Consider the following 27677-nt stretch of genomic DNA (forward strand, 5'->3'; position numbering starts at 1 on the left):
GCTTTTTCCATACTGCTTTCTAGTCCTGCAGGAACTTCCGATTAGTTACAAGTTGTGATGTTAACATAGAGACCTTTGTTAAGAGATTATGAAATGATTCAGACAACACCAAACTAAAGCATCAATCTTTATTTATAAAGTAAATTACAAAATAGATAAGGTAAACTTAGTTAATTTTAGCATCTGAAGGTGGTCTTCATTGAATACACAGACACTGTAGATCAATGTGTTTATCCAATGGAGCAATTATTGCCTTGATTAGTTTTGCAAACCTCTGACAGGAGTGTTTTAAAAGATCAAGTTCTCCCTACTTTGCCACATAAACTTTTCAAACAATAATTACCTGTCATGTTAATGAACTATTTAATAGCTTGTGAGTTAACTGCAAGCAGCTGCATTGCTTTTGGGCGTTATGAAGGCCAACAACACTTTGAATGGACACTTTCAATTATTTAATGACAAGAGACAGTTAAAGGAATAACTTCCATTAATGCCCTCATTTTGTGCTGGCTCTGAACATTCATTAACAGCAGTAGTGTTATGTGAGGCATCTACACAGATGTACACAAAAAGAGTGGATGCTCCTTATTGCTTACTGTCAGAAGAGCTACAAGAGGCCTGGAGAGGCAGTTGGTAGTGCAAGACTCTATACAGTTCTCTTAGGGGAAAGGTGAGGGGGAAATACACTCAGGACGTGACTCTGCAGGGTGGTCAGGGGGCTGTACACCCACATCCAATATTTTCAAGTAAGGTAACTTGCAGTGCCTGGTTTGGGCTGAACTCTATAGCAGCCCATGATAAATGCCCTCACAGAACCACTTAACCAGTTCTCACCATCCTCCATATTAAGGTTTCTACCTCCTATCCTCATCTATCTAGGACAGGACTAGAAAAAAAACCCCAAAACAAAACCTAAACACAACATGCATGTTACCATATCAGGTCAAACTGTTCATTGTTTAAAACATTTGGTATTAAAAAGCTGAACTTCTTTACTGGCTCAAGTAAATGTAAAAACATATATGCACTCTTGGCATGGCTGACACATAGGCAGGAATACTAAATTCAAACACAAAACCCCGGAGCAGCAATTTTTTAAGTGCTGCACTCAACGGTTTTCCTTAAAAAAACCCAAACCCCAAAATGAGTGAGGTGTGAAAAGATTCAGGGTTCAACTAAAAATACATTTAATTACAGCGTACAATGAGCTGCACGCACATTACCATGTTTAATAAACAATGACACTTGCCTGACAGGTAGCACACAGAAGAAACACTTCAAAGGCCACATCCTTGCCCTAGAGGGAGAAGGCAAGAGGCAGAAAAAGAACATGGTAGCCTAGGGCAAGCAGGAGATTAGCTGAGGAGCCAGAGCTATTGAAGTGGGTTGATGCAGTGTGTAAGATTAAATGAAAATAACTGAGGTGTCAGATTTCTACTGCATATAAAAGAACCCCAGTAAAACCCAACAACTATTGCAATCTTCACATTATATAGTGCAATCTCTGACATAATAACAAGCTAATCTCTCCAAATAAAATAATACATAAAGATAAAACAGATTTCATCAGGAACTAGTAGTGTCAAAGCATTATTTCCCTAAAAAAAAATAGGTTAAAATCTATCTCCCAGCAGGCAAACATATGATTCCTCTATATAATGTGTACACCCTGCACCTATGACAATATGCAGCAAATCAAGACTTGCAAATCCCATGTAGCTTAGAAAAAAAAATTCAAACCCCACAAAGCTCACATGCAAGACACTAAAAAGCAAGTCCCCACTGGGGAATACAACCTATTCACTAGTATTTGTCTCATTACATGATTTTAAATATTTAAGGTCACCCAATACTTGACTTCCACATCTAATTCTCTTCTTGAATCCACTTATTAAAATAATCTGTTTTCCCTCTTTCTATCAAAGACGTTACTCATGGTTCAATCAAGTTTAGACTATTCTGGGTGATTTTAGTATTTTAGCGAAGGGAAGGGTTAAAAACATAGAAAACAAAAGACAAAATCCTAACCAGGTGCTGCCAGCAGTTATTCAAGACCTAGCTGGATTTTGTTACAGATTTAAGTTACTACTAAAGTTCAAACGTTTAGGAAAAGTAATTTTCAGTATACTTTGAAGGCTAAAACCGCAGTTGATGCTGCAAATACATGAGGGTCTCAAGAATAACTCACCATTCTAAAGCAAGTTATTTCCATTTTTACTGAATTTATACAGTTTTAGATCCAAGTGCACAGATAATCAATTATTTACTAGAAACTTTAAGCATATTGCTTTGAAAGCTGCTCCATAATCTACTGAGTATACTAACTCATGCACTTTTAATCACCTTTCCCTTGGTCATTCAGTACTTACTATGTAAGGCCTATGAGTGGTACAGAAGCCTGGAAAAGCTCTAGTGGTTCTATGTCAGACTTCTTTAAAAGACAGTTCCATGAGATTAGTTATAAATTTAACATGACCATGCTTTCATGTGGGAAAATACCCAGCTATTCCTGAGCACAGATATTAACTGATGGCTAACTAATTTTAGTTTATCTTTTGTATTACCAAAAAAACCAAACCAACAACAAAACCCAACAATGCATCATGTCAAAACCAGAAGAAAACCTTCTATTGTACTAAGAGCTACAAGGATAAATAAAAATTTATATAGGACAATGCTATATAATCCTTCAGCTCTTCTCACATGGAAAGGGTTACAGATTTCCATAGGCTACTCACAAGAACACACACAGACAGCTGCAACTGACCCACAGGAGAGATGAGCTTCATAGTCTTCTGTGTGCAGAATTTATGATCACAGCTATTAAATAATGGATTTTAATCTAAAATAAAGGGTACTAGCTTAGTTTTTTTCTCCTAGCTTTAAAATAATTAGGTCTTCCACATGTCGTGAAACATGGTCAATGAATATAATCATGTAACAATATAAAAAGTGTTGAGGTCAGAGAAGAGTAAAAAGAGCCTTTTTTGTTTGTTTGTTTTCTAGCATCTACGAATGGAATGATTTCAGTTCATTACCCAAAGCCAGAATTTCATTTCTCACTGCAATACTTAATACTAAACAGCAGTTTCTAATCACTAGGTGTTTCAGTCTCTGCTGGACCTCTAATCAGTCTTCGTATTCCCCTCTTCCCCGCAGGACCTTTTGGTTTAGCAAAACTTTGTTTGTAAGCATGTTGTTTCGGATGAACCTCTTCGTACAGGAAGTCAGCAGTTAACTCATCACCGTTATCTATTTCAATCTGGGAAAGAAAACAAACCAAACAACGTTTATCATATTCATCTTAAAGACATATTTTAAAACATTTCAGTATTTTGCTGATGCTGTAAACGTTATATTAAAACCATATGTCCAATAATGATCAGAGTGAAACATTCTCCAACTTGTGCCTAATGCCCTGAGCAATCCCAAATAGTTTTTCTAGGAATCCGCTATACTCTTACCAGTATTAAGTGTGATTCAACTTACGTATTTTTCCTGAAATACAAGTGCAGCACATGCCAAGAAACTTCCCCTGTCCCAAGCTTTAGCACTGTGTACATGTTAACACTAAGTAGGAGTACACATTCCACCTGGAAACAAGTGCTTATTTACTTACTTCTAAAGTAACTTCCTTAATAAAAGAAAGCAGCACAAGGATCATTAGAATTACCATTTCCTTTCTTTATTCTCCCCTCTAAAATAAAACCTCTTCATTGTCCCAATGTAATCTCCACATTTTAACATTTATTTTTTTTCCCACTAAAACGTGCTTGAAACACGTATTGTAAAAGCAACGTGCACACATATGTTGTCTCTTGAGACAGAAGGGGAGGAGTACAAACAGCTTACACAATTAGCTGGCTACTGCAACTCAGCAACTGTTCAAGCCAGGGAGAAGCTAAAATAAGTTTAATGAACAAAAACAGAGGTTGCTTTGGTTTTTAAAATTTATGCATAGAATCCTTAATGGAAAAGCTGTTCCCAAGCCAAACCCCACTGTTCTGAATTGCAGGAATTTGAAATTCAGAGAAAAGCTTTGGCCCTGCTCTCCTAAGCATTCAACACTTCACGACCTGCCAACCATAGCACTTGCCAGCCACGGGATTGCTGTTACAAGCACACGCTACAGGAAAATGTCTATGGGAATTTCAGAAGTCACATGGTGCATTTATTTCATTGTAGGAAGGAAATTTCTGAGAAATGATTGCATATAAAACCACATAGTAATACTCTACTTAATTCATGTCACCTCAGTAAAAATAGTTAGCATTAACTCTGCTGTTTTCAGGTATATATTACAATAGATAATTTCAGGTAGATGATTATAATCCCCACAGAAACCCAGCCTCAAAGATTTTCTAAATGTAGAGCACAATTGTTAAGAACGTAACCAGAGGTCACATATTCCACAAAATGGACCATTCCTATGGTATCTGCTCTGGAGGTGAGAAGCAAATTATTGCATAGTAGTAAAACCTATTCAATGTGAAAAGATTGGCTTACTTTCAAGTTCCAGAACTGCAACTTGATACTATTTTGAAAATCCTTAAATAACCTTGGCATTAAAGAATTCAGTGTTCAACAACAGCAATGAGGTCCAAAATAGAACAGGCCTTTTACTAAGGAATCATGTTAGTTCTAAAGAGTCCTTCAAAGTACTCTCAAACACTCCCTTGATGCACAAGGATATGTTTGCTAAAGCTGTGGAAGTGCAGAGGTTACAAAACAAAGGAAATCTTCCATGATTTAACTTTGTATCTGGAGTTTTATCAGAAAGTATTTGCCATTCAGGACAAACTTAACAGTTACACAGAACTTTTCATTGTTTAGATAAGGTGGTGGCAAAGTTATAGTTAGATACTAAGAAGTGAACAGAGGGAAGGAGAAAATACCAGTATACTCACTGTACTTACCTTTCTAATTATCTGCATCCACAACTGTCTTTCTACAATTTCTAACAGTGGACTTTTGCAACTAGAGTAGAGCATTCGTTCTCTTATACTACAGGTATACCCTGGCATTGAGTAGATGAAAACTGCAGAGAAAAAAAAACAACCCAGAAATCAGACCATAACTATACTCCATCAAAACCTGTATCATAAAATCATTTACAGCAGAGGCGTTGCAAATCATCTATACAGTCTGAAAGGGAAAATTGTAACGCTATTCTGGATCTTTCTTTGCTTCAGCAAGTGTTTCATTTCAAAGGAGGGATGAGAGAACGGCCACTAACTTTATGTTTTGACATGAAGACTATCAAAAGGGATGGCTCTCGACTTTCTAAACACAAGGACTTCTCAGAAGTCAGTTTCACAACCAACTGCCTCTGAAATTTATGACCATGCTGACAAGATAGATTACTTCTATGACACATCCTTCTGCTTCAAAATTACTAAAGTATGTGAAACAAGCCAATGAAATTTCGTATTGTGAAATTTTCTCATACCTATGGATTCCAAATAGTCTCCTTCATGGGCATGCTTATACAGGAAAAAGTGGTAACGTGCAGCATCCTTTGGAATTCTTTTTGGCAAATCCTTCAGTTCAGTATGAAGTGTGTTGGCCAAAATAATAGTTTCATTTTTCATATCAATTTGCTGTTAACAAAGCAAACATGATTATAGTTAAGACACAGAACGCAAACCAGAGAACATGACAGGATGGGAAAAAAATATTAATCTAATACAGACTGGTAATTTATCAGTGTATGTCACCAGCACACACTGGTTAATGTGCAGCTAATCTATTTTATACTCACTATTAAATAGAGTATTTTATACTTGCCAGTTGTACATAATTGATTTTCTTATTTTTCAATTTCTCCAAAGCCTGAATAGCTTCTTTAGCAATAGGGAATGCTACTCCTTGCAATGTCTGATGCTTGGTATCTATACCAACGTCCGTCTGTACCTGGAACACAGGTCAATAGCAATGTGAAGAGAAACCTTTGCAAGCATTCATTGGGTTTCACACAATAACTGACAATGCATTGCATATGGTTACACACAGAGTTAGCGATAGCTATTCTGAGAACAAACTACCCCAAACATCATCCCCATATGCAACAGATTTGCACTTGTTAATGTACAGGTCATGTTTGGTTGCTAACCTGGCAGTTTCAGATCTCTGAAACAGCTAACTTGGCAGAGCCAACAGAATCAGCAGAAAACTGGCTCCAGCCTCAGTGAAGAAGCTCCAAATTAAATTCCGGTAGAGTTACAATAAGCCAGGAGGGAACAGCTTGATTTTCACGTGCTGTGTTAGACTGTGTGGATGATTGGGTAGTGAGGTGGACTGTGAACTGGCTGAAGGAGAGAAGCCAGAGAGTTGTAGTCTATGGGGCGGAGTCTAGTTGGAGGCCTGTATCTAGTGGAGTGCCTCAAGGGTCGGTACTGGGACCAGTATTATTTAATATATTCATCAATGATTTAGATGAGTTTGCTGATGACACTAAGCTGGGAGGAGTGGCCGACACGCCGGAAGGCTGTGCTGCCATCCAGCGAGACCTGGACAGGCTGGAGAGTTGGGCAGGGAATAACTTGATGAAATATAACAAGGGAAAGTGTAGAGTCCTGCATCTGGGCAGGAACAACCCCAGGTTCCAGTATAGGTTGGGGAACGACCTGTTAGAGAGCAGTGTAGGGGAGAGGGACCTGGGGGTCCTAGTGGATGACAGGATGACCATGAGCCAACACTGTGCCCTTGTGGCCAAGAAGGCCAATGGCATCCTGGGGTGTATTAGAAGGGGGGTGGTTAGTAGGTCGAGAGAGGTCCTCCTTCCCCTCTACTCTGCCCTGGTGAGACCGCATCTGGAATACTGTGTCCAGTTCTGGGCCCCTCAGTTCAAGAAGGACAGGGACCTGCTGGAGAGAGTCCAGCGCAGGGCAACTAAGATGATTAAGGGAGTGGAGCATCTCCCTTATGAGGAAAGACTGAGGGAGCTGTGTCTCTGTAGTTTGGAGAAGAGGAGATTGAGGGGTGACCTTATTAGTGTATATAAATATATAAAGGGGGAGTGTCACGAGGATGGAGCCAGGCTCTTCTCAGTGGCAAACAATGATAGGACAAGGGGAAATGGGTACAAACTGGAACACAAGAGGTTCCACTTAAACTTGAGAAGAAACTTCTTCTCAGTGAGGGTGATGGAACACTGGAACAGGCTGCCCAGGGAGGTTGTGGAACCTCCTTCTTTGGAGACATTCAAAACCTGCCTGGACACGTTCCTGTGTAAACTTACCTAGGTGTTCCTGCTCCGGCAGGGGGATTGGACTAGATGATCTTTTGAGGTCCCTTCCAATCTCTAACATACTGTGACACTGTGATACTTTTGAACTGACAATACTTCTCCTAAGCTTTGTTGTATCTTTAAAAATTTTAGACCAAAACGTGCAAATATCATTTCTAGGGAATCAAAACTCTCAGAGGAAGAAAGAAATGGTATCTTGTAAAACGAACTGATCTCCTTGAAGGAAAAGCAAAGCAACTGCCCTCCCTCCTGCTTCAACACCCTCCCCTTAAAAGCCTGTACCAAAAGGAAAGCAAACAAAACAAATGAATAAAAGTTTTAATTCTTGAATTCTAGGTCTAACAGAAAGGAAAAAATCCAAGGTAACTGCAAGCTAGACAACTGCTCCTAACCCAGCTGTGTTAGCCACAAATGCTGGGAGAAAAGTACAGTTATTTTAAGGCCATTTTGCAAGAAATTATGTTTATCTTAGCATTCATGCATGAGCTCTGGCCTCCAGCTTTCCAAGGTCTGAATTTATTGGCTAAGTATTAGTTTCTGAATATACTGACTTTCTTTTATGATTTTATAAATACATTTAACACTGGTGATGAAGCAGCAATACTCAAAGTGTGTGAAATGGGAAGTGCGGGCCTCAGATCTATTAACTAGAAGATGTTCAGCTTCAATTAGAGATGCTAATGAAATATGAAACAAACTGATAAAAGAATAAAAACCAAAGATACCTGGGGCAACACTAAACCATACTCTACATTTTAAGGAACAGCTTGTCAGCAGCAAAGGAGGAGGAGGAAAAGAAAGCTGCTGGTAGAGATTACTTTTGTACAAAGATCGATAAATTCATGAAGAAGGTTATAGAAAAAGGATATTTGCAGGATATATCTGCATAAAAGCCTGATTAATAAATACAAGCATCACAAAAATAATAAAGCATAATTAAATACCATACTATATAAACCATATTAAAATACAAGTAGGGATAAACCCAAACATAAAAAGGAGCTGCGACAGGCAAGGGAAGAGAGTAACCCAGCATAACTCCAGGGTTAGGAACATAAACAAAATCCATTTGTCTGTACCGCAGCATGTTTCAGACCACTAAGGCAAAAGAAAACCACCAAAGTCACTTAAATATATTTCAACTCACACTATAAGATTTGTTAGTGCTGAGTGGAGGTCTAAATGGAAGATGAAAATTCCTGTGAATAAGTGGCATACACAAGAGGAACAGAGAACCTCTCTTCTCCCTGTGCTGTGATGGAGTTGAGCTAGCTACTGCCATCCAGGAACAAGACCTTGCAGGTCACACCGTGTATCTCTGAAAATATAAGCCCAGTGGCAAGTCTTGGCAAAAAAAAGAAGCCAAAAGCCAAACAAACCCCAAAAAACCCCAAACACCTACAAGTGAAAGGTTAGGAATTCTTAGAAAAAGAGTAGAGAACAAAACAGATTGATACACACTGTAGGTACCAGTAACATGCCTGCATCTTGAATACCACATGCAGTTCTCGCTTCCCCATCCCTTCATCACACAAATTAAATAGTAGAACTGGAAAAAACGCAGAGAAAAGCAAAAGGATCAGAAGTATGGAGAGCCTTCTTTAGGAGGAAGAACTATCTGGATTAGGACTTTTCAGCCTGGAGATACCTGATCAGGAACACAACAGAGGTCCATGGGTATAGAATCATACAATAGTGGAAGGGACCTTCAAAGGTCACCTAGTCCAACCCCCCCTGTAATGAGCAGGGACATCTTCAACAAGATCAGGTTGATCAGAACCACATCCAGCCTGGCCTTGAATGTTTACAGGGATGAGGCATCTACCATCTCTATGGGCAACACATTCCAGTGTTCCACCACCCTCACAGTAAAAAATTCTTCCTTAAATGCAGTCTAAATTTACCCTTGCCTAATTTAAAACCATTATCCCCTGTCCTAGCACTACAGGCACTGCTAAAAGGTCTGTTCCCATCTTTCTTATAAGCCCCCTTCAAGTATAGAAAGTTACAATAAGGTCTCCCCAGAGCCTTCTCTTTTCCAGACTGAACAACCCCAGTTCTCAGCCTGTCTTCACAGGAGAGGTTCTCCAGCTCTCCCGGCATTCTTGTGGTCTCCTCTGGACCCTCTCCAACAGGTCCATGTTTTTCTTGTATTGAGGACTCCAGATCTGCACACAGTTCTCCAGGAGGGGTCTCACCAGAGCAGAGTAGAGGGGGAGAACAACCTCCCTCAGCCTGCTGACCACATTCCTTTTGATGCAGCCTGGGAGACAGTTGACTTTCTGGAATACAGCTGATAAATCAAAGGGGAGGAGGAAACAGGAATGACTTAACGACTTTTCTTTGCCTTCCCTAAACAATCTGTAGGGGTATCAGACTACATTAGTAGATAGCAGGCAGTGGTTCTTTACGTAGGACTTTGTCAAGCGGTGGAATATACTGCCAACAAAAACTTTATGGGGATTAAAAAAAATGACAAGACCAAATACTGGATGAAAACCCTATTAAGAACAATTATATAGTAAGATGTCATCTCTTGCTCAGGCAGATCCCTACCTGCAAATGCTGAGGCAGCAGAAGAGTATTATAGGGATTACAGCCATCTTGCCCTGCTTTTACACCCTTCCTAGATTTCTGCTATTGTTCACTCAGGGACATGACAGCAAACAAGGTGATGCTTTGATCTGAACCAGTAAAGTATTTTTTAGGGTGATTATGAAAGTATATATATATATATATATATATATATGGAAAACCTTTTCTTTTTTTGTTTTAGATCAGAAAGCTTTTAGCTCCCTGAGTCTAATTACAGGCTTCATAATGGTGGAAACAATGAAGACAGAAATGACATAAATCAGTGTATTGCAAGATGCTTCAAACAAAGCCCAGTTTATGTATCGCTGAAAAGCGCAGCTACTGCTACTGAAGTTTCATAACAGCACACAATGCTAATACCACAAGTGATCATTAATACCACAGAAGGTTTACATTCATTACTCTTTGGGGTTTTTTTTGAAGTTGTTCAAGTAAAATGCAGTGTGTGGTGATGCTGAACGCATTTCTACACTGTGTGAAAACAGACATGGAAAAAGCAAGACACCATTGGGGGAAAAAGAAAAGCCAAAGAACAACAAAATTGCAGCAAAAGCACAGTCGAGTGAAAATGTAAGAGAAGACACAGAGCTGCATTTAACAAGATGGCTTGCTGGTATCCAGCTGCAGAAACAAATTATACTTCAAACACATGTACCACAGCTGTAAAATACAAGCCTGAAGAATTCATAGATCAGCACATGACCTATTTTAATACATGTCTGAACACAGACAGTGATCAAGTGAAGTAAAATATGCGAAAAGAACTCCTGAAACTTTTTGGTCACAAACAGCAAATCATTTGGTTAAAGGCATTTGTTAAAGGTTTATCTATAAAGCATTTATAGCAAAAGCAAATCTGTCTCTTAAAGGGACTACCTACTTGTTTTGGATTTATATTTTATTTTTATTGGAATTCCATTCACTTCCTCTCAGTCTTAATGACAAGTGCACTGGTGCTGGAAGCTGAGTACATTTGCTATAGGAATAAGGCTGCTGAAATACTCCTGACAATCAAACAATGAACAGTTTCTCTTTTATGTTTTCTCTACAATTTCTGCCACCATGGGAAATGCATGTGGGCAATCACAGAACAGTTTCAGTTGAAACCTTCTAAGGTCATCTTATCCAACCACCCTGCTCAACCAGGGCCATGTAAAGCCAGTTGCCCAGCTCTCTGCTCAGATGGTTTTTTACTATTTCCAAGATGGAGACTCCACAACCTGTGCCTGTGCTTACTCACCCTTCACTGTATTAGTCACCCTTCACAATAGGGTGATGTTATAAGAATGTTAAGGGCCAAAGCTGCAACAATTAATCTCTGCAGTTGTGAAGCCTCTGACTCAGGCACTAGGCCTGCAAACTCAGCAAAATCATGTCACTTCACCTCCAGCCACCATCATCTTGCAGCCTCAACTCATTCAGAAAAAAATTAGTCTCATCCACTCAGTTTCTGCCACTGTCCACTTTCTGTTCTGCCCTTTTTACCCTAGAAAGACTTTTTTCCTACAATGTGTTTGGAACTCTGCACCCAGTTTCCCATCCACGCTCAAAGATGTTGTAGGTACCTCATTAATCTTAATTTGTCGAAGTTCCTCTTCTGCTGCAGTCAGAGGTGCAGGGGAGGATTGTGATATCAAATATTTTTTATATCCATTCAGTGAAACATCATCCTGAAAGCACAAAATTAATAATTTTTTGATACTAAAAGTTTTCTTCAAAGATGTGTGCAGCGTTAAAAACACCCTTACCTCCCATACAGTTGTGGTCATTTTATTTGAATGGATTACAAGTGTAGGTGCATCTGCAAGTTCAGCTCATCTTCTTGGACACCAGGGCCCACTGGGCTGCTCTTGTACCTAATTATACTGTGGGCAGCATTTCCACAATCAGTCCCCAATTACTTTGCTAATTCAAAAATTTCCATTAATGAAGAATGTACATGAAGCTATTCAGTTTTCTTGGACAAAACCCCACAAAACTGACACAATTTAGTAAGTATCTAAAAAATGAATCTATTTTCTTATAAAAGCTGAATGTTCAGACTGGTAACTTATCAGTAGTTTTTGACCTTAAAATGTGAGACAGAAATGCTACCTTAGGACAGAGAGTAAGCATATGATAACTGCCAATAGTTTAGGATGCAGCATCACAGAAGTGATGAATTCTGATAAGCTGATAAGCACTTTACTGAATTCATTAATACTCAGTGTCAGCCCTGGTTTTCCCCAAAGAGGTTGATACCAGAGGCAAATACTGCTGCAGTTTTAAGGTGGTCGACCAGAAAAGGGCAGAACTTAATGTAATCATATGAATGTGATTTTATACTCAAGTTCTGAAGAGGAGGAAGCTCCTTCTTGGCTCTTCCCTTTCTGGAAGAGACAGACCTTCCCAAATACAATTTCCAGTGCCAATATTCCATCATGCCTTGTTTCAGGAACCCAGAGGTGTACAGGTTAATACATGTGAAGCAGCAGAGGGAATCACAACCAGGTTCCACCAGGATAACATCTGGTTGCAACTAAATTATCCATGTGCCTAACAAAATACAGCGTAACCCACTGGATGCTGATAAAGATTCTAAGTGGCATTTGCACCTTGGATACCTTGAAGAAGCTGTGACTTTCACACAGATGAACATTAGAAGCCAGCTACAATTAACAAGGTTTCAAAGACATACAAACCAACCAACACAGACATATATTCAACTCTAACATAATGACCTTGGAAAAAGCGAGTTACATTGAATCCATCCTCTAAAGTGCCCCAGGCACATTCTAAAGTAACAATAACAGACAAATGCTATACTCCGTCCTTACAATTTAAATAGAAACTTAGACTTGGGCTCCCAGTTGTAGGGCTAGATACAAATTCTACATATTATACAGACTCCTAATAGTTTGGTGCAAGTGGTGATGAGACATCAGTTGATTGAATGAGCAAGAAAAATATAATAACATGACCTCTACCAATAAACCTTCTTAGCAAATAGGTTACCTACTTCTCTAGAGTATTTCAGCCTCTCCAGAGAGGTTTGTTAGCATGTTTGTTTGGACAATGAAGCCTCCATCACAGGTTAATGCTGACTATAAAAAATTATTTACTCAGTGAGCAGCAGAGTTAGCCTCATATCCTTATGGATTTGTATGTCCATCACAACAGCCCACGTCTCTTTCACAGCTTTTTCCCCCACAACAGTATCCTCTATTCTTCCCCATATCTCCAACTCTTCCTCTTCCTTCAGCACCAGCTCCCTGTGCCAGTAGCGGTGGTGCTTTAGTTCAGATTTGTGCATATGATGAACTAATTCACAGGCCAAACAGAAGATAACTGCTGCAGTCTCTCCATCTTTGCTGAAGAAAAAGATAATGATAATTTGGATCTCTACATAATCACTCGTTTTCATGCAAGCTATAGGAATTCTGTATTTTTGAGAACTCTAACTTGTACTTTTTTAAAATTGGCAATTATAAAGACCATCTCATGTCTCCCTGACAAACAGGCAGACATCACAACCATGCAAGACTTATTTCCCAAAGAAACCTTAATCAAAAAAGAGCAGAAACACCACAAACTCATACCGGTAACATCAACTACTATATTTAGTCTCTAAAGGCAGTCTGCTGACTGTCAAAAGAAAAACATACCTGTACTGTTCCAAATACTTCATCCTTAATATGACCACCTCCAAATTCTTTCTTAAGTGTTGCTCGGGTTGCTGCATACAACATTTTTTGACGAACCTAGCGTATAACAAAACAGTGCTGGTTTGGTCTGGGTTCTTTTGGGTTTTCTTTGGTGTACACAGAAAATCTAACATGTTGGTGTACCAAGTCCATCAATAAACATTTTTCGTGAACAAATAATTTAAGTGTTGAAACTGTATTATGAAGTTGTAATTCATAATAAACTCCATGGAATGAGTTCTGGATCATAATATTAACACATACTATGAAATTCCAAAAGGCAGGATGACTATGCATTATTATCAAAGTAATTCTAAAACTAAATTGAAGCGTTAGTAAGAGTATGAGGGGTGTTTTTTTTAGCTACTCCAAATAGTTTTTGTTCAATACAGAGTGGAAAAAATACATTTCTAAGGGGTAGAGATCAAATGAAGTTTGCCTCCTATCAGTTTGTGCCTAACGTAGTCACTCCTCTCTCAACAGTCCCATCTTCTCACCTTATTTCTCTGTCATGCCATCCTCACCACAGTACCTCACATCTTCCACTTAATCTCTTCTGTGTACTCCAGCTCTTGGTATCTTACTAATTCCCAGCCGCTCATGAAAGTAGTAAGAATATTGGAAATGCTTTACTTTCTGTCTTTCCTTACTCACATTCCCAGAACCTGCACACAGTATCCTAGTTTCTCCTAGAAATTCTTAACTCCAACCTCAGCTCCCTCCCATGTTCTCTAACTACTGAATAATAGTATATTCTGTGGCAGGCCACAGATCCACAAGTGCCAGCTGGGCAGCCAGCAAGCCAAACAGAACAGCTTGGGCTCACACTATAATCTTTTTATAATAACACCCACTGAGATTTCTTTCCTTCCTTCTTTCTTTCTTTCATCCTTCCATGAATTTTCATGAAACACTGACAGAAAGATAGACAAATAGGGCAAAAACATTGTCTTCTCTCCTCCAATAAGGCTAGAAATAAGGCTGCATTAGCTGCACTCCCTCTAAACCCACTGAACTCCTCAATCAGCTTCAAGAAAGATGTTTTCTCAGTTTTCTTGGGGGAAAGTTAGGAGAAGGCTGGGGAATGCTTCATTCCTTGAATCCTTTTCCTTCATATCTAGGATTCAGATCAAATGGCACCATTGAAAAATCATTAACAACATGAATGAAATATCTGATTAACATTACTTACAGGTGAGTGATCAGGTGACCATGCAATGAAGATCCACTCATATCCTTGAGCATTCCGAGAATCTAATCTGTATAATATATAACATGGTTGCTTGTCCTCAAGGAGGGGAAGGACAAAGGAATCATAATCCTTTTCCCATGATCCAACTGGCTGCCTAGAGGATCCCACAACAAGCTGTTCTATAACCAATAACCAAAGCTACAGGTTAGCAATAATATAGTTAATACTGGTTTTCAAAATTAGCAATTACAAAAAACAATCAGTCACTTCATCTTTCATAATGATGTCCACAAGAATGGAAGTCAAGAACAGTCAGTATGAAAGCAGATGAATTTCTGCAAAAGCTGTGCATGTTCAAACCCTTACTCACTTTAACCCAGATACAAATAATTGAGAAGTAATGGGCTGGCTGTCTTCAAGTTCTTTGATCTGATGGGATAAGACTGATGCTACTGGTTTTAGCATAATATACCCAGAAGAGAAATAAAAACCCTCTTCTCCTAGTTAATTTTTAAATTGGGATACTTAAGTAGAAACAAGATGAGAGTAAGCTTTTAAATTTCAGAATTATTGATGCTCTTGCTATAATGTATTAGTGTCTGTACTCATTGTAAGGAATCAATAACTCAGTTATATAGTGAAAAGAGTTTGGAATTAATATGCTTGCACTAATCACTTTAACTTGACTATGTAAGTAGATAAACCTCTTTCTAACACAGCTTCATAACTGGTCTCCTTAAATGACTGAAGTTGTTTATTATGTATAATTGGCTTAAGTCTGCATAGAATACTTCAGACAAGATTTAATTATGTGAACAGCTGTAGCAGCAAGATTTTTCTCTATAAATCACATCTCCGCTTCCAAGGGAAAGTAACAGTATAGTGTATTTCAAAACATTAATCAGCTTCCCAATAAACAGCAGCACCCACAACTGACACAGAAATACCTTGTTTAAATGAAATCCTACAACAGTTTGAGGACCACCATGGTAGCTAATAAACAAAGTATCTTTCGAGAGCCTAGAACCTAACTTGTAAAACTTCAGACAACAGTATACACATGCCTCTACAGCAAGGCACTCTATCACAGTAAGTCATAGAACACAAACATCTCTGGGAGAGGGTGTTGGGCCCTTCTTTGAACTAGTGCAAACTAGCTAAGTTGTACACCTAGGCCAGAGTACTCAGAATGTACTTGCCACTTCTGAACTCTAGGTGGCTTTAGACTCACTGGGTTTAAGATGGAAAAATTCAACCAAAGTTAACTATTGCCCGGCAGCAAACCTCTTCTCTTACTAACTCAGATTACCAGAACTCAAATTGACAGTTGTGTTGACTAAGGGCAGTTGCTGAAAGCTCCTGCAGAGAGATGATGTAACCATCCCTCTTCCAGTATTCTGGGGGTTTTAGAGGTTTCTTTCTGAACTGTGAAAATAGTATCGAACACTGGATTCCGCTTCTACATAGAGGCAAAATGCATATACATATACACACACAAAAAGGAAAAATAAATGAAATGTCTTCTATTTGCATCATTTCCAGGCTTAATTTCATATTAAAAAGCAAAATACATACAAAAGCATATTGCTTTACCTTGCCTAATAGGAAAAAAAAAATTCAACACTTTGTCAGCATTTTCTCCTTTGTGCTAGTGAGACTTTACCATAGTGACCTGCCTATAATATTGCTATTTCTACTTCCTTAAGGAAAACAGTATTAAAATGTCAGAGGATTTCTAAGAAAAGCAAACACAAAGGTTACCTAACAATAAACGTATGCATGTGTATGTACATGTTAGTCCAGCTAACATGCATTTCAGTGTCCTGTAAATGCAAGAAATCTGCAAAGAACAAAAAACTCAAGGTGGGCATTTGAAGTACTTCAAAAGATGGACAAAACCATGAAGTGTCTTATAAAGTCAACCATCAGTGCTATCAAAAAAAAAAGAAAGTAATTATGCATTCTATCTTGCAACTTTTACAGCCTTGATCAGTTGCCAAGAATTTTAAAGATCAAACTCAAGTTCTGCAAGAAATTATTAATTTTGTATTTATACGGATACATGAGATTTAAGAAACCCTTTTATCTTTGAAGATTTGTACAAAGTTAGTTTTTTTGAAGATACTTTCTATGTAGTCAGATTCCTACTTCAGCATCTGCTTTAATAGAGCTTAAGAGCTTTCTACATGCAGCAGATCCCAGTATAAAAGGCAAATAATATTTAGACTTCATCTAAAGTGGCTAGTTGCTCTGCAAGAATCTCTCTGTCTAATGAAAGTAACAAAAGTACCAAAACACTGCACAAGTGTGAAGTTTCTTTTCCTTTTAGTGAGAAGATAAAAGTACGCTTATTCATACTACTCACATGAAATGCGCAGCAGTTATGAAATGATAAGAAAACTTCAAATTCAGAAATACAGTAGCATTGTTCTGAAAAGCTTAGCATCTTAAGATCTTACCTTCTGTATATGAAAGACCTTAGCAATATCAAGTTTGGCAGAATTTTCTTTTTTAAGCAATTGTAGGTCACTAAAGCAACTAGGAAAATATCTACAAGAATCAGAGAAAAAGATTAAAATTTGACTAACCATTGTCAATGACTATTTTTAAAAGCCTGTATTGTCCATTTCTGGCTCCAACAAAGGTGTCTTTAACACTTCCACTAGCTGAAAAACATAAAAGTAACCAAATTAACACATTTCACTTCCTCAGACAAAGAATATTCACAAAGGTAAGAACAACACTGGAAAACTGTATACTGGCCCTTCACTAGAAAGTTGGACTGAAAAGGAACATGGGTGTTATGTTCCCTCTGTGCTGCACACTGCTCCTGCCAGGGTCATGCACAAGGAGATGATAGGTGGTATTACAGACCAGCTCTGCTTTCTAGCATACCGTGTGATTTTCAACATTGTGAAAGTTAAAGGTGACATCATATCATCACTCTCCAGTTTCAAAGTTAACACAGCAACACAATAAAAATATGACACATCTCAAATTACAATAAGCTTCATGATGTCTGCAGGCTCAGTGCAGGCTTCCAGACAGAACCTTTAAGCATGCCAGGAAAATGTTAGAGATTGTCTGGCAAAAGTGACGCTTTTCTCCTGAGGACACCTCTCTGGGGAGTACCAGTGAAGGCTGCCACTCAGTGCTGATCTTTCATATCACGTTATCTCCTTGTATGCATCCTGATAACACAGTTCAAACCGTGATCTATCGCAACAGGATACCTTATAATGAATTTACAGAGTAACTAAAACCATTTTTAAAGTCCATAATTCACACTGACACTACACTGCAAACATGATAAGACTAATTTTCTTAAGCAGACTGAAGACCAGTTCTTGACTCATACGAAGGTCATTCCTATCTCAACTGCTCTGCTTGATAATCTGGGTGCAAATCACTTTAATTATACCATAGACAGGGGGTTGTACAGCATTTATGGAAAAACAATTATTGCAAGCTGGTCCTTTAAGTAATCCCACAGCACAGAGCATAGCACCAGCAAAACAAACACCAAACCAGGAAACAAGTAAAATGGATTATTTATAGTCAGATTGAGGCCAACTGAACAGATGGTCAGATGGTATCCAGCAACATTGCTGCCCATACTCAAAACATTTTAAATCTATGTCCATTTAAGTGATGCCCAGGCCCATTCTGAAATTCCACAATGGTGTGGGTGGGAAAGGAGGTGTTAAACAAACTGAACTACACTGGGTTACCAGCCCAGCCCTGGATTCATCCCACTAACCACTGCAGACCCTCACTGTAACTTGCTGCCAGCTTTTCTCATTGTCTCTGCCGGTCCCCACCATTCCATTCAGCACACAGTGTCACTTTCTAGACCTTTCAGTTCCCCCAGCACCTTTTTTTTTTTTTGTTGTTGTCCTCTTCTTGTCTATTTTTTTGTTCTTTATTCTCTCATTTCAACCTAAACATCAAAATAAGACAAACACAGCAGTCCCCGCACCAATACCAGAACTGTGACAACTCCTGAAGCAACATATTGAGACAAGACATTTAAGAAACCAGCTATCAAGTGAGCTATGAGGTTTTTTCTCATAAAGGTTTTAAATTCACAATAGTAGTATTTTATACTTAAACTTTCTGCATAGACCTACAGAATTAAAAGTTGGGTTTATTTCAGAAATAATTTACAGGGAATATTACTTTTAAATTACTTAGAAGACTATGAACATATTCTAGTGTATTTTCCTACAGCTCAATGCATTCTGCAACTTCCTACACTATTTATCTGCCCTGGCCTTGTTTGAAAGTCCAGTCCTTTGAGCAACTGCCTGGTACATTATCACTGGCTCCATGACTTCATTTCTGTTTCCAGAAAAGAGCAGCCCATGCTGCCAAATCTTGCAATTGTTTATGAGTGACAGTGGCCTGTTTGTAGCTAAAGCCAGCAATGGCACAACAAGTGCTATTCCTCTTCCAAATTGCAGAAGCGGATGCTTTGTGCTGCGAACAGGACTTCTGATTAGTGCCTGCAGAGGCAGGATCCATGTAGGAAAGCTGCAGAGTTCTCTACAGCTCTCCTCAGAGGACAGAGATTCTCAAAGACATAAAGGAGAGCAGCAGAAGCAGCTTAGCCACTCTTCTTGCTTGTGGTAAGCAACAGGATATTCTTGTGCTCCTCCCTCCAGCATTGCCAGGAGAAAAAGGGAATGAAGAGCCACTGTTAACAGTTTTCTCCAGCCTGGGAAAAAAGCTATCCCAGGTGCACCTCTAGCCTGAGAAGGGTTTAACATTTTTAAACAAGAAGGAGCAGAAAACAGCAAAGACTGGCATGCAGGGGATGGAAGAGGAGTGAAAGGGTGCAGACCCAGTGCAGCTAATGGACAAAAAGGGGAACAGAGAAGCAGTAAAGAGCTGCCCTGGCTAGGACAAAAGTCACCTTCAGTAGTAACTATGGGAGAACAGGCAAAGTACATGGTACTAGTCACTGAACAAGCAGAGCAGAAATAGACAGCAAAACCCGACTCCCCCATAATCCTGCAGTATAATCCCTGTTTAGCAATTCTGTGATTCGGGGGGACCTGGTAATGCTGAGAAACGATACTCTGTCTTCTGATTGCTCTTCGCACCCTCCAAAACGTGGAAACACAGGGGAAAAAAGATTCCCCCACACCTTCCCCCTTTGTGGCCTCCAGCCATGGGGTTTTTCAGTGGGCTTTCCTACTCCGGGACACAGAGTTCTCCGCAGGGCTCCGTCACAACGGACCCGGCACCGACCCTCGGCATCTCCCGTGCTGTGCAACCCATCCCAAACCGCTGCGGCCACTCCGGGAGGGGCGGGAGGTGACCGCGGAAACCCCGCAGCCCCGGCTCCCCCCGCCACCGCCGCAGGACAGCCTGCGCCAGGGAAGCCACCTGAGCCAAGGAGGGGTCTCCTCCCCATGTGTGGCTTTCCGCAGGCAATGCTTTCCCCAGGCGGGCAGGCGCTGTCAGCCGTGCGGCTGAACCCCGCAGGTCTCCGCCTGACTCCCAGCGGAGCGGCGGCCGCTCGGAGCAGGAGCCAGCAGCAGCTTCCCACCCCTCAGGTCGCCTCCCCTCCCCGCCACCCCACGGCGCAGAGGCCGGGCTCCTCCAGCACCGAACAAAGACCGCGCCAGGGGACAAAACTCCACCGGGAGCGGCCCGTTAAACCGACCGCCTGCCTCCGCGCCGCGCCTCTCCCCGACCCGCAGGGAAAGGCGCTCCTCCCGCTCGCCACCCGGCTGGCAGGGGCAGGCGGGAAGGAGCCCGGCTGCCCGGGTGGGCACAACCTTGCGCGTACCTTGGATACCGGTCTGGTGGGACATGTCGCACCGCCGCTCCCGGGCAGTGCCGCCGCCTCACAGCCCGCCCGGCCCGGCCGCTCTCACGTGATGCGCCGCCGCCACTCAGCGGCCGGGGGGGGGAGCGCGGCCCCTTCCGGGACCCGCCGGGCCGGGCCGGCCTCAGCTCCCCTGTGCGCTGCTGCTGCCCCCTAGAGCGGAGACCCTGTCGGGCCCGGCCGGCCTCAGCCCCCGCCGCTCTGCTGCTGAACCCTACAGCGGAGACCTCTCCGGGGCGGGTCTCGTTTCTGTGCCCACTCCCCGCTTCCGCGGACGGCGTCTCTGGGCTCTTTAAAACAGGACGGGGTGCAGCCCTGTCCTCTCCTCAGTCCTGTCCGTCGCTCTACCACCTGCCGTACCACAGCACGATTTAGCCGGCCCTGCGCCCGCGGTCGTCCTGGTGAAAGGGAGAAGTGCTGAAAAGGAACTGAGGTGCATTGAGTTATCTCTAGGAGTCTGCTGTGGAGACCTCTCCTTCCAGCTTGGGGCAGCAGGGAAGGAGCCCCAGAGTGGGACGCAAGGCTGCTTGTGTGTCCTGTCACTTTCGTATCAGTCACCCGGTAAAGAGCCCGGAAAGCAGCCCAGAACCACGGCTGCTTGAGCTCAAGCCCCTGACAAGGCAATCTTTCAGTGTTAACTTCGTATTATGTGCTATTTGGTGGCACTCGATCAACAGAAATAGTGAAGATTTCTTCTCTTTCAGAGTGAATCTGACAGTTGAGATGCTCATGTGGGTTGTCAGAAGCATGTACCTGCTCAGCAAGTGGCCTCTCCGCACAGCCGAAGGTTTTTACAACATCTCTGACAAAGTTTCCCTAAACTTCTCATTAAGTTCCCAGTGGAAAGTCTCGCATCATGAATGCAAGCATGCCCTGAAGGGAGTTCTGCCACTGCTAACTGTCACAGGCACATGTGTGCTGGGGTCTGGATTAGACTACACAAGTGAAATGTTCAGGCAAGTGTAAGATATAACTGAGCTGTAGGCACTTAGTGCAATGTCCTGATGCTGACAATTCCTTCAGAATCCTGGGTGTTAGAAGAGGTTTAATGGGTCACTATTCAACCTGAGAACACAAGAAATGCTGTAACAGGGCATGCCAAATAAGCCCAGTGGACCAGGCAACAGAAGAGTAAAGCAAGCACACAGTCATCTTTCCCTGGTTCACCTTCCCAGGCTCCAGAGCACTGCAGCTTTGGAATTTCCGAAGTCAGCTGAGTTGGTACATCCGAGTGCCTGTGCTTTGTCAGATCCCTAGTTTAAACAGGTGAGGGATTTGGTGTCCTATTTGGGAAATGTGAAACAGCACTGTAACTGCAGTATGTGAGTTGTGCTGTGTAATCCTAGTCTGGCAAATACAAAGTCACTATGGAGACGTGTCACCAGCTAGTGAGCTGAGACTCACTGCAAGGACTGCAGCAGCTGGGGAAACAAAGCTGTAGTTTGTCTTTTTCCTAGTCCTATGTTCTTGGTTCCTCCCCTGTGTTGGTGTTGGTGTTTGTAAAGAATGGATTTGCCTGAAAATTTACAAGGGAATAACAAGTTTTCCTTGGTAGATGTGTATCCTGAAAAATCAGATTGGTTCCTTGATCCAGTTAGTCATGTGTCCCGAGGAGCACTACTGTTGTCACAATGTGGTAACAAGCGTGTGTAGCTACGGCTGTGGAACTATGCTTTCAGTGGAAACCCATGCTTCAATGGAAATACCATAGCGGTATGAGACTGTAACATCTGTAACCATATCCAGATCACCTTGACTATCTGAGGTCACATCAATTCCCATTAATCTGCCAGAGGGCTCTGAAGTATGAAAGTGGGATATTAACATCTGCTTCACCTGAAACAAGGCTGGTACACACTGGCATTAATAACTCCTTTTTGGCAAAAAGACAAACAAAGTCTAAATCTTTTTTCTTTAATTTCAATATCACAAATATTTTCTCATATTACTGTTTGATGTTTGACAAAGAAGAGGCATTGCACAGGAACAAGCACAAGGAAGTAACAATTTTATGTCTATTGAAGATGCCTAAACTTCTGAATTTCAGTGTTCTTCAGAGTCTTACTGAAATGATTTTGATTATAAAAGTGCTATCCAAATCATAAGAGGGTCAGGGTAATAATAAGGAGGTTTATTTGTTAGCATATACGTTAGGTAACTTTTTCCTTTTTGTTAGTTATGTTTATTCCTGTACTCAAGTTATTTTTTTCCAGTATATATTAGGATTTATATCTAATTAAGGCTGTTTTGGTAGAGGCAGCACATTGCCCTTTTCCAAATTTTAATAAGACTCTTGTAACTGAATGATAAATGAAATTTATAAAAGGAAATATTTTTAGTAGACTTTGCTACAGCATTTTCAATGGGTCTTGTTTCCATTTTCTGTCTTTATTGTCTTTCCCTATAGATTTACTTCTTCATTGATTTAAAAAATGCTCTTTCACTTATGCTAGTTTATTAAATGCTGTGGTTATAAACTCTATGGAATTCTCAGTTAACTGTCTTCATAGTTCCACCATGGCATGCAAACAGTTTCTCCTGTTGTGATGTAGCCAAGAAGGCCTGTCCCAGTTTTGACTATAACTGTCCACCTAACACTGGAAATGCACATATTTATTTACATACAGTTTTTATTACTGAAGTCTGTAGTTACATTGAGGTGACATTTTCAACATTTTCAACAGCTGAAGAATGAAAACTTTTTTGCTGGGCAATATTATGACTTCATTGTCTTGCTGTGGATCTCCATTGCCTCTGGATCTCTATCCTGACACTTCAAAGCTTCATCTTATATTATTCTTCTCCCCCATCAGCATGTTCTTCAAAAATAACCATATTTTTATAATGATGATAATAATTAGTCCATCACAAGATGAATCTTCTTCCATATAGAGCAAGAATGAATATCACTACTTCCTTCAGAAATAAGTGAAAACTTCATTTCTTCAACTCTGTTTGCTTCCAGTAATCTCCATTCCCACACACCCGTAGGTAGCTAAAAAAAAAAAGGACAGAAATTACACTCCTAAAGTTGGATTTGTTTTTAACTTTGAGGGTATGTGTGAAAGTTGTTCCTAGCAAAATGGACTTTGACTTCTGAATATGCCAGTGTTACCTGTTTGTAAGTCTCAGTCTATGTAGCTGTATTCAACCAACACACTATGTCCAAGTCAAATAAAAACATATTTCTTTGTGATGGCTAGAGCTTATGGATAGTCTGTTATTAAGAAGCATTGCTGTAAGAACTCATAACTCCCTTGCCATTACACTAAGTGTTTTTTATTACAGTGTGGACAGCTCTCACTTTACATTCATCGTCAAGTCTTTATAGCAGTATGAATATATCTCTTAATTTCTTTATGCTTTGAAGTATTTCTGTTCATTTCTTATAAATGGGAAAATAAACCAGGCTCTCTTTTAATATTCATAATCTGAGAAGCTTTTCTTTCTGGCTGCTGGAACAGCTGACACAGTAGATGTAGTCTATGGATGGCCAGGAACATGCTAGATACACAACTATTTTAAACTGAATTACAAGACAGCCAGGTTTGAGGTACTGGGGTTTTCCTAGCCATTGCCATAGATGAAAACAGATTTGCAGCAATAGGTTTTGCTATTTGGGAAGTTGCAGACAGCTGATTTTTTTCACATTTTGGTAGGCTTTGTTAATAAGAAGCAAATATTGGGAATTTTGTTCTGTTAAATGCTTTCAGACCTTATTAAGGAGTTGATTCTGAAAGCGGTCTGTTGATATCCTTGTCCATTTCTAGCCCACATTCTGATCTGGTAAATCTGCAGATAGACACTAGACATGGAATCTCTATATTCTCTATGCACAGAATAATGAGCAATATGATGATCAGATTGTTTCATGCTCCCAGTGGTTTTAATATTACAAAATTTCTTAAGAGTTGTTTGTTATTTCATGTACTTACTCTAATAGCAGTGATTGTTAATACCACTGCAAAATCACTGTGCAAAATGATGTCATGGTTTCAGCCACTCTTTTCAGATTTTCTGTTCTGCCTCCATGGTTTGTTATTTTAATATATTTCTGAATTATTTCTGGTACCTCTGTGGCTCTTGATTTTTGCTTTTTCTCTTCCGTGAGAAATATTAAACCTATGTTTGCTTTGCCAGTTATTGATGACAAGATTTAAGATGTTTCCTTGTGTGCAGAGCACACAAAAGCTTTTTTAGGAATCATCTTACATGATGTTCAAGCGATTCTTGGGTAAGAGAAAACAATAAAAACTTTGTAAAACCTGGACAGCTCCCTTAGGCCTTTGGAGTAGATTTATACATCACAATTGCCATTTTAAGCTACCAGGACTAAGCTAGTGCATATGTGCCGCCTTATCAGACTATCATATACCTGATCATAAATACTAAGACTTAAAATTTGACTGTAATCTAAGGGAAGACTGTACAGAAAACAGACGCAGGATATGATCTCCTGTAGGGTGAGTGGCTAAAGAGATGCACTAATTATTTATAGCAAGTTATATTAAATTGCTGTAGCCCAGATTGAAAGTGGTACCAAAGCAGTAACTGAAGTCAGAGTGTTATCTTCATTCAACAGGTATGAAGTCTTGCCACCAAGAAGAAGCTCCACTTAAATAACACTTATATTAAAAATGAACATCTTGTATCAGAAAAAAAAAAACCAAAAAACTTAAAGGAAAACATGAGCTGCTGTTTGTGTTCATGTAAAACCTTCCTCTGGATCTCAATCTACAAAATTGTTCCAATATCCACTTATTTTTTAAGAGACTGGATACATTTGATGTCTTTCGACAGCCCCTCCTTTGACATTTTCATGCCAATTAGGCCTATTCCACCTTCCACTCCACTGGATTTACTAGCTATTTCTTGATGAGGAAGAAAATGTGCTTGGGACTGTCTCAGTCCCATTGGATAGTCATACTGACAGCCCAGCACATGGTGACTGTTGAAGAACCCCTTTAAGAAAGCTAGTGAGTCCTGGCAAAGAGCCACCAAACACAATACTGTCTAGATTTAGAGTAGACCTAATCTGCTGAGATCAGTAATTACCTCCTGCAGGTGGGTGGCTTGTCTGGCCAGTACTCATGTCTGAGCATAGAGCAGTATTTGAAGTTTGCATGATCTAAATGAGCGGGTAAGTAGTTTTAAGTACTCTGGAAAGTAGTAATTTTCTCAAAGATTTCCTCACTCAAATATTCCTGTCATTACAAACATTTAAAAAATAATAACAAGGCAGAAACAATGATAAGGTAAAAATGCATATTACAAAATTAGAGATTATACTTCTGGTTTTCCTAGTATCACATGGAGGTTATTGTGATCCTGAAATTATTAAGAATTCTCTCACTGACTTTGGTACAGACAAGGCTCTACTAGCAGCGAGTGTGTGAACTGCTTCTAATGGCAGATGATCTAGAATGATAAGATGGTGCAACACTAGCATGGATTCAGTAATTTTCCTGGTGAACCCAAAAGAGAGACACTGGCAACATTCTTTTCACACCTATTTCCACTTCCTTTTAATATTTACTTTAGAGGAGTGCATTGAGTCATTCTAAAATACTATCAGCTGAAACATCAGCACTATGCTGATGATGTGCAATTGTTTATCTTGTTTTCCACCACTACAGAGATAGTGGTTTCTCTCAATGACGTACAGTTAGCACAGATTAATGTCAGATGAAGCAAGCATGACTCTGGCCAAGGCATTGTTTGCACTCTCTGTTGGAGACACAAAGTCCTAAGTCACTTCCTCTATTAATTAGACCGTTGCAGAGCCTGTGGGCCTTGCTAAGACTGTTTACTTTGTAGACTAGGAATACCTATATTTGAAAATTTCAGTCTTTTGGCTTATATTTTCTTTGATATTTTGCCTATCCTTCTTGAGATCCTGGATTCCTGAGTGTTTCTCCATGGCATGTGTGGCTGTGAATATATCTAAAATTGTAATAGAATTATAGAGCAGTTTGAGTTGGAAGTGACCTCTAAAGGTCCTCTAGTCCAACCCCCCTGCAATGAACAGAAACATTTACAACTCGATCAGCTTGATCAGAAACACACCAGCCTGGCCTTGAATATTTCCGGGGATGGGGCATCTACCACCTCTCTGGGTAACCTGTTCCAGTGTTTCACCACCTTCATTGTAAAAACATTCTTCCTTCTATCTGGTCTAAATTTGTTCTTATCTACTTTAAAACCTTTATCCCTTGCCCTATCACTACAGGCCCTACTAAAAAGTCTGTCTCCATCTTTCTTATAAGCCTTCTTTAAGTGTTGAAATGCTGTAGGGAGCTTTCTCTTCTCCAGGCTGAACAACCCCAACTCTCTCAGCCATTCCTCATAGCAGAGGTGTTCCATATCTGATAATTTTTGTGGCCCTCCTCTGGACGTGCTTCAACAGTTCTATGTCCTTCCTGCAATGAGAACTCCAGAGCTGCACACAGTTCTCCAGGTGGGATCTCACGAGAGCAGAGTAGAGGGGCAAGATCACCTCCCTCGATGTGCTGGTCACACTTCTTTGGACAAAGCGCAAAGTACATTTGACCTTCTGGGGTGCGACCGCACATTGCCCATTCATGTCCAGTCTTTCATCCACCAGTACCTCCAATTCCTTCTCCCCAGGTAAGCTCTCAATCCCTTCATCCCCCAGCATGTATTGATACCAGAAGTTGCCCACACCCAGGTGTGGGACCTTGCACTTGGCCTTGTTTATTCTCATGACGTCACATGGGCCCACTTCTCAAGCTTGTCCAGGTCCCTCTGGATGGCATCCCTTCCCTCAAGGAGTGTCAACTGGACCACTCAGCTTGGTGTTATCTGCAAACTTGCTGAGGATGCACTTGGCACAATGTGTCATTGATGAAGATACTAAACAGCAGTGGTCTCAATATGGACCCCTGAGGGATACAACTCGTCACTGATCTCCACCCAGACGTTGAGCCATTAACCACTACTCTCAGGATGTGATGATCCTACCTGTTCCTATCATTTAAATATCAGGTTCCTTCTAATGGGAACTTGTATGCTTCTTCTTGCCATTTTACAGTGTTAGTCGATTCCAAATAAATTAAGAAAAGGCTCAAACTGTTGTTAGGTAATTCTACTTTCTGATGTAGG

The 27677-nt window shown here is 40.4% G+C and overlaps 1 protein-coding gene across 2 annotated transcripts; it reads right to left on the bottom strand.

The window, feature by feature from the left end:
* Positions 1–114: 114 nt before the first annotated feature.
* On the bottom strand, positions 115–20617 carry TWF1 (twinfilin actin binding protein 1). 2 transcript variants are annotated; one of them, XM_061361214.1, is made up of 9 exons: positions 20517–20617; positions 17308–17385; positions 14720–14898; positions 13489–13584; positions 11406–11514; positions 5788–5909; positions 5450–5600; positions 4917–5038; positions 115–3262 (listed from the first exon to the last, which is right to left on the bottom strand). In XM_061361214.1, the coding sequence occupies exons 1-9, from the start codon at positions 20539–20541 to the stop codon at positions 3092–3094; spliced, it is 1053 nt and encodes a 350-aa protein (XP_061217198.1). In that variant the 5' UTR covers positions 20542–20617; the 3' UTR covers positions 115–3091. The 2 variants fall into 2 exon arrangements, with proteins under 2 accessions (XP_061217198.1, XP_061217199.1); XM_061361215.1 differs by lacking the exon at positions 11406–11514 and having other exon boundaries at positions 5788–5913.
* Positions 20618–27677: the final 7060 nt, after the last annotated feature.

The sequence above is a fragment of the Neopsephotus bourkii genome, unplaced genomic scaffold, assembly GCF_033783945.1.
Source record: "Neopsephotus bourkii isolate Nb327-2 ecotype Australia unplaced genomic scaffold, CSIRO-AGI_Nbou_v1 NB_1053, whole genome shotgun sequence".
Taxonomy (NCBI): Eukaryota; Metazoa; Chordata; class Aves; order Psittaciformes; family Psittacidae; genus Neopsephotus; species Neopsephotus bourkii.